The sequence below is a fragment of the Cupressus sempervirens genome, chromosome 1 (genome assembly GCF_028749045.1).
Source record: "Cupressus sempervirens isolate cs-2001-9-10 chromosome 1, ASM2874904v1, whole genome shotgun sequence".
Taxonomy (NCBI): domain Eukaryota; kingdom Viridiplantae; phylum Streptophyta; class Pinopsida; order Cupressales; family Cupressaceae; genus Cupressus; species Cupressus sempervirens.
Window position 1 is genome coordinate 226,385,316 of NC_143118.1, and position 13,382 is coordinate 226,398,697.

The 13,382-nt window shown below is 33.5% G+C and overlaps 1 protein-coding gene across 9 annotated transcripts in view; it reads left to right on the forward strand.

Moving 5' to 3' along the window:
* Window positions 1–13,382, forward strand: part of BGAL17 (beta-galactosidase 17) — a 271,275-nt gene that overhangs the window by 94,884 nt on the left and 163,009 nt on the right. For all 9 annotated transcript variants that reach the window (XM_089821450.1, XM_089821424.1, XM_089821433.1 and 6 more), the window contains exon 7: window positions 12,884–12,954. In XM_089821450.1, coding sequence (XP_089677576.1) covers window positions 12,884–12,954 — 71 coding nt within the window. The remainder of the gene's footprint in view (window positions 1–12,883; window positions 12,955–13,382) is intronic.

Below are 13,382 nucleotides of genomic sequence, written 5' to 3' on the forward strand. Positions count from 1 at the left end.
ACGATGAAGGAAGAATCAAGCTCAACCTTATTTGCAAATTCACAGTCACACGGTGGTTTAAAGAAAGCTTTCGAAAAGAGATGTGTGTTTGTCAACTTTGGTTATTTATTCAAGTTGTAGTCAACTAATTGAATAAGCATGTTCATCTCCAGCTTTGTCATGTTAACCATATCACTCAATGACAGGTTCGTTTTGTAATAGCCCTCCTTAAATCTGCCCTCAAAAAAAAACTAATGAAAGCTCAAGGAATTTCATCAAACAATTCACATGCAAGGGACGTATGACTGATATAGTATTTCAGCTAGCTTCAATGACTTTTTTTTCAATTTGCATCAATGAGAATCTTGTGCTAGAAGACTACAATGGACTACACAATGACCTAACATGAGTGTGCTACTAATTTTGACAATATTCAGTGCATATATATGATCTAAGCATGAGAAATGAACACCTACAGCCAACTGACATTTTTACAAACAGTTGGTATGGAAACTAACTAGCTGATAAATAATGATATTAAATTGCTTAAATGACACCAGCAACTATTATCTTCTTAATTGCAATGAAAATTACAATGCTCATGAAATATGGCCAAGACTTTGGCATTTACATGGATTACAAAATGATAATGTTGGTATAATGCACACTTACAGCTGAAAGCTTATAACACCCTAAAAAGCAATACGAACAAAGAACCTGGTTGTAGATGGCTGTAATAATTTCCTTCGATGCTGCCCCTTCTGCTTTGCTTTTTTCGAATTGCTTTTTCGGCCTGTTTTTTCGGTTCTGCTTTTTCGGGCTACTTTTTTCGTACCCGCTTTTTCAGCCTGCATTTTCGGTTCCGCTTTTTCGTATTTGCTTTTTCGGATTGCTGCTATGTTGAATCTCAAGACCATATCTTTCAATGGCGTCAAGATTTCCAGCTTGAAGGGATTTCGTCTTTCAAACTATAGAGACATAATCTCCAGAAAATTTTCCAATTTTTTTGATATTTCCAAGCATGAATAAATGAGAGCTATCCTCTTTCTTTTAATCCCTTCCTCACTTGCTCCACGCTTCCGTCTTGCCAATGTGGGATAATACATGACTTTTAATATTACTTCCTTTTTTTCTTTTTACAAAGTCCATGTATGTACTCAAAAGGGGGACTCTTGATTTTTATAAAGTGACTTTATGAAACATTATAATATTTAATTTAAATAGTCACTTTACCGTTGTAACTTCAAACATTAAAATAATATACCAAATAAACTTGAAATCCCACATATAATAGCTCATCAGAAAGAGCCCAACAAAATGCATCTCATCCTGTCACTAAAAATTGAAGGCACTGCATCCCCCTATTGGCTTACTATAAATAGTAAGTCTTTCTGAAAACCCAACAAACGAACTTCGTTTGGCCTGTAATTAAATTTGACTAGGCCAAATAACCTCAGGATCCCATTTTGTAGTCCTGGTTAGCCCTCGGGACCATATAAGAATGGGCTAACGACAACATACCTCCAAACTGGCTAAGTGGGGGACATTACACGTTTTGTGAATGCTAGCATGGTAGGTTTAAAGACACCATTGAGTAACCATCGCTAGATAAGAAGCCATTCGTGCATTAAGGCATGTCATTTGTCGAGTTCTATAGAAATATGACAATGTTTCTTCCAATACACTAAATGATAACATGTCATTGAAGTCACCATTGGTAGCTCATGTGTATTGTGTTTGGAAAAGAATTGCTTGGAGTCTCTCTCAATCAAGAATGTTTGCGATATTCTATTAAGCGTGATAGTCCTATAGCATTCTAATATTATTCTTGGCTAAGCATCAATTTATTGAGGACTTCACAACAATCCCTACAAATATCTGAAGAATTCGAAGTTTCAATATTGGCCAGAGTTTCTAAAAACATTTTTTAGTGTTATGACTCACTGAAGAAGAACATCATTTCATAGTCCTGGCGAAAGGGGAATTTGGTTGATGTCAAAGAAGAGTTTTTGAATAATGTATGATATTGATGCCGAGATATATTTTCAATTGGTTATGGTTGTAGGATAATATTTATTTGAACATTAGCCTACCAAGATTCATTTCATTCTTTTGTTGTAGGAAAGGAGTTTAGGGATATCATTCACTTGGCAATCGCTGTGAAGACTCAACGCAACACATTAAACATATTGTGCTATGTGAAGCTTATATTGGGATTTGTAAAACTAAGAAATCTGGTGTAAGAGTGGATGGCAATTTGAGTTTGTTGTTCAATATTGACAACAACCATTTAGAAAGGTCTAGCTTGTTTGAAAATTGTAATGGTTTGGGTTGTGAACATTCAAGGACTGAACATTGACTTATCTAAGCAGAATTAGGGATATCTTCCTATAACAAGAGGAAGCAGCTAGCGGACCTGATTCGATTGATCTTTGAGGAGAGATGGATAATTAAATGCTTATAGTTAGGGGACTAAGTTGATGAATGGAACATTTTTGAAGAAGAGGAAAATAGCATTTAGAGGGACTCTGACATTACATTAGAAGCAACCTTGGACAATGAGGTCAGGAGGTTGACAAATGTACTTGGAGCTTTAAAAAGAACCCAAATTAGCATGAATGCTTGGTGTAGCCAAATTTGGGGATAAATCCATAGTATATTACATTCACTCATGTTACTATAGAATCAAACAAGTACATTTGCATATAGGAAGTTGCTCATGTGAACAATGTTGTGATTATTAAACTAATAAATCATGTGTCTGATGATTAGTCTCTTGGAACAAGATATTTTCTATTATTAGAGTATATGGACGAGACATGCCTTAGTGACAGAGGGAGCAGCTCAAAGATCTACATCTATTGGCATCCAATGATATTGATTTAGAGGGAGAAGACCAGCTCGATTTGATTTATATAACTTTCAGTTGAGGTACATTATCAGTAAAGAATAGACGATCGACATTCTCGTGAAGCCTCATGCTAGAGAGAGGTTTTGTGTACTTCTGGGACAAGCTTGATACATTGGAGAATAAAGCCTTGGCTGAAAAGGAACTTCAGCATTATTGGTCTATTATTTGTATCCTTGCATATTCTTTCCTTTGAGACAGACGTTTGAGGTGAAAGCCATTGTTTTCACACTATGGATTGAGCCATAGTGGATCTCCCTCTGATATGGCTCATGGTGAAATGTCATGTGTGTGACACCATGACAACGCCACTGAGAGAATCTGTGGTGTCTTCGTGTAAAATCTTTTATAAGTCATGTGTCTGACTCCATGACTTTATGGGTCCCCCACCTGTGTACATTATTGAAAGGTGACAATCTTTCAGATAATATACACTTGTATCTAACATTGTAAGATGACGACTTTACAATATTCACTATCATAATGAATATCATGTGACTTGATATTCATGGACATGTCATGATAGTTAGTGTCTCTTGAACATATTGATGGATATCATGAGACTTGATATCAGTTGAAGGTTATCATGTTCCTTATGAGATAATCATGGCAGATATTATGTGCCGTAATATCTATGGACATGCCATGTTATGTTATAGTAAACATCACGAGACGTGATGTTAGTAAACATACCATAACTAGGATATAAGAATATCATGTGACTTGATATTTATGGACATGTCATGATAGTATCTCTTGAGCATATTGATGGAGATCATGAGACTTGATATTAGTTGAAGGTCATTATGTTCCTTACCAGATAATCATGGTGGATACTATGTGACCTAATATCGATGGACATGCCATGTTATGTTATGGTAGACATCATGAGACGTGATGTCAGTAAACATACCATAACTAGGATATAAGAATGTCATGTGACTTGATGTTCTCTATATTCCTTGATATCACGAGTTAGGTGATATCTAAATAGACTTATACTTGTTTATTTTCCCTAGCTAAGAGGGAGTGTTAATATATAGTAGCTTCAGTAAGATACAAGGATGATTGCTTATGTATATGTGTGTGATTGAAATCTGAATGTGCAGATTCATTTTCTCCTGGTAGCAAATAGAGTGATGATCTGACATTCATGCATAGAATCAGTCAAGTAAGGATTGAATACAATAATGTTGATACATGAATTGGATTGGGTAGATTATCCATTCTTCTTCTATGCATATAGACGACTTGAGCTTATAATAATGTTGGTTAAAGTTAACTAATCTGATTTGGGCCATTGTTAGGATTTGATTAGTTAATAGTGAAGCCATGCCGTGAACGGACATTGCTCCACATCGTGGAGACATGTCCTTTCATGACATGTCTCGTTGATAACATACTTATTCCAATTTCTCAAAGCTAAGAGAGATATCGAAATCTATTAATATCTCTCATTTTGGCGTTTGGTGATTTCAGACTTGATGAATAATCAAAACTCTGGTCAAACAATAATATTCAAAAAAAATATTTTTTGCCCTAGACATGTGACTTATTTTATTGATTTCGTTTTAGTCACCCTAAATGCTTGGCGTGTTCTTTTAGAGATGAAATAGTAGCGTCATTGTTCCAGACAACTCTTAAACAAAATCACCATTATCTAAACTTTCAATTTGCAAAGCCCGACGACTCTTAGAGGAAATGACTATTGTTTCAAATGCCATTGCATCCTTGTCAATGGCTTGCAAAGGCATTGCTTTAGACAATTGACAACATTGTATCTTGGTGAATGACTCTTATATATTTTACATAGTCTAATGTTTAAAAATTTGCTTCAAATGCCCAATGATTCTGATTTTAAAAGTTTTAAGTATTAAACTTTATGAGTAAACATAACTTCAACGCATAACATTATAATTAAGATTAACATTACATAAAACTTGAGCTTAATATGTATTCAGAAGTTGTAGTTTCATGGAGTTCGACTTCTATATGTATTGAACTTATATTTATTCAGATGCCATACTTGTTTTAGGGTATATGAATCTATGTCAATCTACTAAGTTTTAATTGCTATGTATTTAACTCAAAACTTTGATTAATGTATGGTGGATATCTCAAATCAGTAAATGCTCTACAAATTTGGTGCATATGTGTGTTAATAAGAATATTTAGAGAAATTGTCTATTTTCAAATGTTTGATAAAAGTGCCAATTTATTGCCAATTTTTTCGCCAAGTTTTTTGCGACTTTAAGAGTTTCAAAATTTTTGGGCCAACCATGATATTTCCAAATCCAAAAATTTCAACTATGATTAAAATCATTCATACCTATTTTAGTTAACAGTCATAATTTATACTTATCATTTTTTATCAATGTTACGCGAGGTTTTGTTTTTGGCATAATGTGACTTGTGCCAAAAACAAGGACGTCCCAAGAACTCAGAACTTCGGAAACTTTTAGTATCCCGTCCCCTGGTTGCTCCAAAAAATTAATGTTTGAGTTTTGATAACTTGTTTGATTTCCACTTTAATGTGAACTTTTAATTTGAATTATTTAACACTTACGTTATATGTTAAAGTTTTATAATCTATATAAGCACGCTTTTATCCATGGTTTCATATAAATATTTAAAATTTCCTTTTCTATTTAAGATTTTCCGTATTTTATATATACCCTATTGTCCTCAATTTTGTATTCGCAAAATTGGGCCACCCTATGGAAATTTTTATTGGATAAATTCTCTAAGACTTTTACTTAGTTGCCTTTTCTTGGTTGTGTGTTTAGTTTTAGTTTTTAGTTTTGTCCTAGACTGATGCCGTTTCTTTTGGTTTTTGGTTTTCTTTTTGTCCTAGATTGATGACCCTCAATCATAGTTGTCTATTAAAGGACATTAAAGAATTAAGTCTTCAGTAGGTGGGATTTTTAGGCCTGACTGCATGTCATCATTCTTTAATTAAAAATCTTGCCTAAGTGGATTTTTTTCATTGAGCATTGCGTAACATATTGGGCATGTTTACTTTTGAAGTGGAAATAAAACTGCATCTTTGTATATTTGCATTGAATATATGAAGCTTTAATGAGTTTTTCATAAAATGGTGTGTTTTTAAACTCTGATTGCACATCTTCTCTTTTAAATGTTTACTTCTAAATGCACATGAGAAAGCTCAGAAGTATTTAAATCTTTCACATTGTGTAATTGTGGCGATTTTCTAAATGATTCCATATCTTAATTCAAACTTGGATATGTAATTCTATCTTTTTAAGTCCAATAGGTGGTGAATATGTTAGACATTGCATATGAATTTAAAACAAAGTTTAAAACATATCTGTTTGAGTCAAAGCAGCCTATAGATTCTTTAGGTGGCTATTTTCGCCTTTGTTGCATGTTTGAAACTCCAAAGCATCCAAAACACACACAAGCATTTAAGTAAAACATGTTTAATTCCTATAGTAGTGATTTTCGGCGAAAATACATATGTTTTAACATATTAAAGCATTCTTAAAAGTGTGTTTGTTATTAAAGCATATGGGTGGTGATTTTTGGCCAGTTAGTCTTTTAAATATCTAAAACAATTGCATTCACATATTAAGATTACGTTATAGGTCATTTACAAGGCTTGGTGGCAATTTTGGCTAAGTTTCCATATGAAACATCTTTTAAAATACATGCAATCTCCCCACTAAGACCTGTTAAGTTAAAGGTGCATGCATATGGCTATTAAAAATGCGTGTTAATCATTTGAAGATCTGTAATTATAATCTAACTAGATTGGTGCTGATTTTATGTCAAAATACACATGCAAATGCTGATTTAAAACACATTTTAAGTCTCATATAAGGAGAACGACAACATTGTGTGCTGTTACATGCTATTCACATGTGTTTACAAAGAGATAAATTCCGTTTTGAATGTTCTAAGGGCTACATCTATTGGTGGCAATTTTCAGAGCAATCACATGCTCTCAAAAACACATTATACTGGCTCTTTGATACGAACAGCTTGTCTAGGGCATGCTATGGAGTAAAAATGACTTTTGGAGGAGGAAATGCATGTGTTATGGCTTTTGTTTTTCATCTAGAAGTCTACTAGGGCATAAAACAACACGTTCCAGCTTGTATTCATCTACAAATAATGCATCTTTCATCTCCAGGGCATCATTTTTGGTTGGGATTGCATGCCATAGAAACTTCATCACGTTTTTACAAGTTTTAATCTTTCTTTCTTGTTGCTATTCCTCTGCATTTTTTTTCTCATTCTTGTCTATTTATCAAAGAGGATTGAGTTTTGCATTCGTTCTTGTAAGATTTGGTCAAGCTTGGTTCCCTATATAGTTGAAATATGGGGATCTTTTCCCAAATTCAAACAAAAAAAATGGATTTAAAAAAAAAAGTTCAACAATCTTTTCCTCCATATTTTGGTTCCAAGTGATGCAAGTTATTCATGTTTCGGCAGTCTCACCACATGCTACATTGTTGGAGACTCTAAGGATGATTTTTGGCTTAAAACATTTGATTATATTGTTTTCAAAACAAAGCAAGTACATTTGCGCTCATATTGAAGTCTTAGTTACCTTGGTATGTCTAAACCCCCTCAGAACTATGACTAGGTTCAAACCGGTACTTGGTTTGGGTTTAGTTTGTCAGTGGTTCAGTCAAGGTTCCAAAGTGGGTCCTCCAGTTCAAACTTATGCCTCTGATGTTTGAACCAGGGTGAATTTGGCTTTGCCCAAATCGAACCAAGGTCGAAAACTTGGTCGAATTGTACCATGCAGATGACCAAAAAGTGTAATTTTTTTGGCAAATTTTATAATGTTTTCACATCGTTAATTGTAAAAAGTGTAAATGAAAGGCTTATGTTGGCTTCCAACTCTCATTTGTGGTGTGCAAGTAGGTTATTTTGTCTTGAGCAATAGCAAATAGGTGGTTAAGCAAGAGTTGAACTTAGCTCTATTATTGTTGCTACCGATCCCATTGGCCTTTGGTCAACTACTGAGTTAATAAATACCAAAGAACTAGGAGGAGGAGGAGAAGGAGATAATGATGAACAAGATGAATATTAAAAACAATTTAATCCTTTAGTTGAACTTGAAACAATGATACTTGAACTTGCAATTATGAATCATGAATTAATTAAAATGTTTCGAATCTTTGATGTTGAACTTGGAATATATGATGGTATGATCATGATTGATGATGCTATGATTTTAAGTTTAAAGTTTATGATGTTTTTGTTGTTTAAATCATATGATTTTCTGATACCATGTGACATTCTAATGTCAACTTATGCTTTTGGGCTTGACAAATATATATATATATATATATATATATATATATATATATATATATATATATATATTTTATTTTTAATTGTTACATGTTTTTGTACGAACGAACCCAAACCCCTCTCGAAATTTTTGTCTTACTAGCGAACTAGTTCGTTGAACTTGAACTTTGAATTGAACTTGACTGGTAACTAAGTTGCAAGTTTCTATTGTATCTAACAATCTTCCCAAAATCTGAATAAGAGTTCTTCCCAAGGTTGTAATGCAAATTCTTCTCTTCATGTTAAAACTCCAAACATTCACCTATAATCGGGAATAAAAATCTCGTCCATTAACTTGTTTTGCTTGAAAAGAGAAAGGTTTTTGCCCATTATGTAATGTAAGCCAAAAAGCCCACCTCTAAGTGTTTTACATGCATCTTTGATGCTCTTTTCGAGACTGTAAATGAACTCATAAAACTCATTTTTAGGTGGTAAGTACTTTCTAAAGTGACTTCTAATAGGATCTTAAAATCCCACTTACAAGAGAGAAATCTTCCCATGCTTATGCAAAGAAGTGAAAAATGGAATGATGACAACATAGAAAGCTTTCAGGATTGAATGCAAGAAGGTCATTTGTTGATGCCATTAATATAGAGCAGTCAAGGGTGCAAATTCATATTTTGGTCAGAGATGTTTTCACCAAACCAGAATACATCAATCACCGAGCATCCTGTAGCATAATGAAGACCATGCAAATAACGATGTAGTAGAAGTCGTGTCTTGTTAGACACTTATTTATTCTCAAATCCTTTATCAATATTAGATAGGCATAGTTTTGTTGACAAATTACATGTAATGTGAAAATGTAATGTCCCCTTTTTAGCATTCATAGCATGATGTTGTCGTTAGCCTATTTCCCCACGGTCTCGTAGGCTAACCAGGACATTAAAGGGACTTAGAGGCCATTTGGCCTAGATAGTTTCAATTGCAGGTCTTTCTGAGGGGTTTTGAGGCAACTTTGGGCATATTATTTATAGTAAGTCATCTTGGATATGGTCGGACATCCAGTGGTAGCGGTATGTCGATGGTAATTGTTTAAAATCGGCAAGAAGACTTGTTTATCATTGATAAGATTTGTTATGCATTGATAAAGCTATTTTATAAAGTTAAATTTAAATATTTAACTTTATTAATGCATAGACTATAGTTTGTGGGAAATATTTAAATTTAAAGAGTCCCCTTTATTTTATAACACATTGGAGACATAAGTTACATAAAAGGGAGTGATGTTTTATCCCACATTGAGAAAACGAAGGATGGAGCCCTTGTGAGAACACTATAAAAAAAATGGAAATGCTTCTTTTAGGCATGCTTGGAAATATCAAAGAAATTGGGAAATTTGGTGGAGATTATGTCTCAATAGTTTGGAGGACGAAATCCCTTCAAGTTGGAAATCTTGATGCCATTGAAAGATATGGTCTTGAGATTCAACATAGTAGCAGTCCGAAAAAGCGGAACCGAAAAAGTAGGCTGAAAAAAGCGGGTACGAAAAAGCTGTCCGAAAAAAGCAGAACCGAAAAAGCAGGCTGAAAAAGCGGGTGCGAAAAAGCAGGTCGAAAAAGCAGTTCGAAAAAAGCGAAGTAGAAGGCGCAGCATAGGAGAAAATTATTACAGCCATCTACAACCAGGTTCTTTGTTATGTATTGTTTTTTAGGGTGTTATAAGCTTTCAGCTGTAAGTGTGCATTATACCAGCATTATCATTTTGTAATCCATGTAAATGCCAAAGTCTTGGCCATATTTCATGAGCATTGTAATTTTTATTGCAATTAAGAAGATAATAGTTGCTGGTGCCATTTAAGCAATTTAATATCATTATTTATCAGCTAGTTAGTTTGCATACCAACTGTTTGCAAAAATGCCAGTTGGCTGTAGGTGTTCATTTCTCATGGTTAGATCATATATATGCATTGAATATTGTCAAAATTAGTAGCACACTCATGTTAGGTCATTGTGTAGTCCATTGTAGTCTTCTAGCACAAGACTTTCATTGATGCAAATTGAAGAAAAAGTCATTTGAAGCTAGCTGAAATACTATATCAGTCATACGTCCCTTGCATGTGAATTGTTTGATGAAATTCCTTGAGCTTTCATCAGCATTTTTAGGGCAGATTAGAGGTGGGTTATTACAGTGGTATCAGAGCTTGCCTACAAAGTGTTTGACGAAATGTCAAACAACTTAAGTATAAAGAATTTTGGTGTTTGAAGGAGTTATAACTTGTTGGGGTTATTACAGAAAACAAGATGTAATTGCTTGTCATAGTATCATGTGCAAAGCTGCAATGGGTAACCAGATTACAACTGCATTAGACTTTGTAATCTTGAATAAGTCAAAGGTAGTGAAAGGTTTCCCCTTCTCTCTCCTCCTTTTTCTCCAGTCCTCTCCAATAAATAAAGGAGGGTGCTCGTTGTATTTTTCATCTTTTGGCAATGGAAGGAAGTTTAGCCAATTTATATGTGCACTCTAAGACTTTGTGCTTTGATGTAAATCAGATTGCTTTCAATAAAAGAGGTAGGTTTTTTCTGAGACTTTGTGCCAATCCAAGTTGTTGTCTGATGACATTTTCTTGAATTGATGGTAAGTTTTGGTGCTTTTGTCAAGAGGGATTTAAATGCAATTTTACAAACTTTGAGTTGCATATTGCATTCAAAGTTATAGTTGAATTTGAATTTTTGGAGACTTTGTGTTGCAAGAGACTAAATTGTCATAGTTGATATTGGCTTCAAATGGTTAAGGTTGAAAGACCTTTTGCTTTAGTGCTAAGTATTTCCATAGAAATCAGCGAATATTCAATAAGAGACTTTACACCTTACTATTTGTTCAATTATTGAATCTTCTTTTGGAATAAGTGCAGCAGACTTTGGCTTCTTGTATCTGTTTCACCAAATATAAAGTAAATTGTTGTCTTTGGTATTGTTCTTACATCAACACTCGAGCCACTTATCTTATTGTAGCAATAGACACTTTTTGTTAAATTTAAAGTTGTAGTTTTTTGCAAATCATTCTTGAAAAAAGGGGAATTTATTAAAGGAGCTGTCCTTATTTGTAATTCCATTTAAGTTCTTGTTGAAGCCAGCTATAGTAAGAAGGGAGCCTCTTCAATTGTAGAGAGGAGATAGAAATCTCATAGGACATCTAAAGTCACAATTTTGTAAGTGGTGGTCACAGTGACTTACAAATTATTTAGCGAACATAGCTACCAGATTACAAGTGCATTAAAGTTTGTAATCTTGAATAAGTTAAAGCTGGTTAAGGGTTTCCCCTTTTCTCTCCACATTTTTCTCCAATCCTCTTCAATAAATAAAGTAGGGTGCTCATTTCATCTTTGGCAATGCAAGAAAGTCCTGCCAATTTGTATGTGTACTTTTATTCTTTGTGCTTGGATGTAAATCAGATCGCTTCAATAAAAGAGGCAAGTTATTTTGAGACTTCGTGCCAATTCAACCTGTTGTGTGATCACATTTTCTTGAATTGATTGTAAGTTTTGGTGCTTTTCTCTAGAGGGATTTAAATGCAATTTTACAGACTTTGAGTTGCATATTGTATTCAAAGTTATAGTTCAATTTGTATTTTTGAAGACTTTATTCTGCAGGAGGATTAAATTGTTATAGTTGTTAGTGACTTCAAATACTTAAGGTTGAAGGACCTTGTGCTTCAGTGCTAAGTATTTCCATAAAAATCAATGAATATTCAATAAGAGACTTTACACATTACTATTTTTAGAAATTGTTGAATCTTCTTTTGGAATAAGTGCAGGAGACTTTTTGCTTCATGTATTTGTTTCACCAAATATAGAGTACTTTGTTGTCTTTGGTATTGTTCTTGCATCAACTCTCAAGCCACCGATATTATTGTAGTAATAGACACATTTTGTTAAATTTAAACTTGTATTTATTTGCAAGTCATTAATTCAAAAAGAGGAATTTATTAAAGGAATTGCCCTCTTTTGTATTTCCTATTAAGTTCTTGTTGAAGCCACCTACAGTAAGAAGGGAGCCTTCGATGAGAGGGGAGAGAAATCTTATGGGACATCTAACATCACAATTTCGTAAGTTGTGGTCATAGTGAGTTACAATTATTTAGCCAACATAGCTATCACCAATCCTCTAGGAAAAAAAATCTTACTAAGCCACTCGCCCCCACCCCCACACCCCAATTCCTAGAAACTCAAGGTAGAAAACTTTGTTTTACAATATATGCCTTGAATACATAGGAAACCAATTAAAAATATATTCGTTAATTTACGAGGATTCTTTTCTACATACCTAACTAATATATACTGAAATTATATTCTTAGGGTTTTAGTGTATTATCATAGACAAACAAGTATCCTAATAGTAGAGTGCATCATTTAATGAGGGTAATTCTAAAGAGATATGTACAACCTTGAAATCTTTTGTTCATCATCATGACTTCCAATTAATATTACTCTATTTAAGAGCTAGATGCTGTGTTTGCGATTAATTTAGACTCATAGCATTTTAGATTATATGGGAAATGCAATTGGTCAGTGAAAAAAAGGCATCCCTAAATTAGTTTATATGCATTTATTTTTCGTACAAGTTTGTGCGCTTTATTTTTTATATATATGTAGAAATTATCTTTTGAAAACATTTTATCTCTTTATTCTTTTTAAATAATTAAAATAATTATCTTGTTGTTGTATAATAGATACACAACAGATGGTGGCACCAAAGGAACTCTAAACAATGGCTCAATTTTTGGCAGTGATGTTTATGCAGGTACAAACTTGTCAACAACTATTTTATTTTATTGCTTTCATGGAAGCCTAGTATGCAATTCATGTTTAAAACGAATAATATGGTAACTATATTTAATAAAATAAATTCTTTAGTGTAAGTATATTTGGTATAATTTGATGCATTATCTCATCAGACTTAATGATGTTCGCTGAAAGACATCTGTGCACATTAAGAATGGCAATCTGTCTTTGTAGACTTCAATAACCAGTGTTCTACTGCCTGTTTAGGATGGGGGGAGGATGAGATGAGTTTCAGAGATAGGGGACAAAGGGTAGGGTGGGTGGCTTACTGATATACATATAGTACTTGTAAAACATGCTATGGGATGATGTATAAGAATTGCATTTCAAATGAATCTTTTATAAATTAGTAAAATAGAAAAATTAAATTACTAAACGCTAAGATAT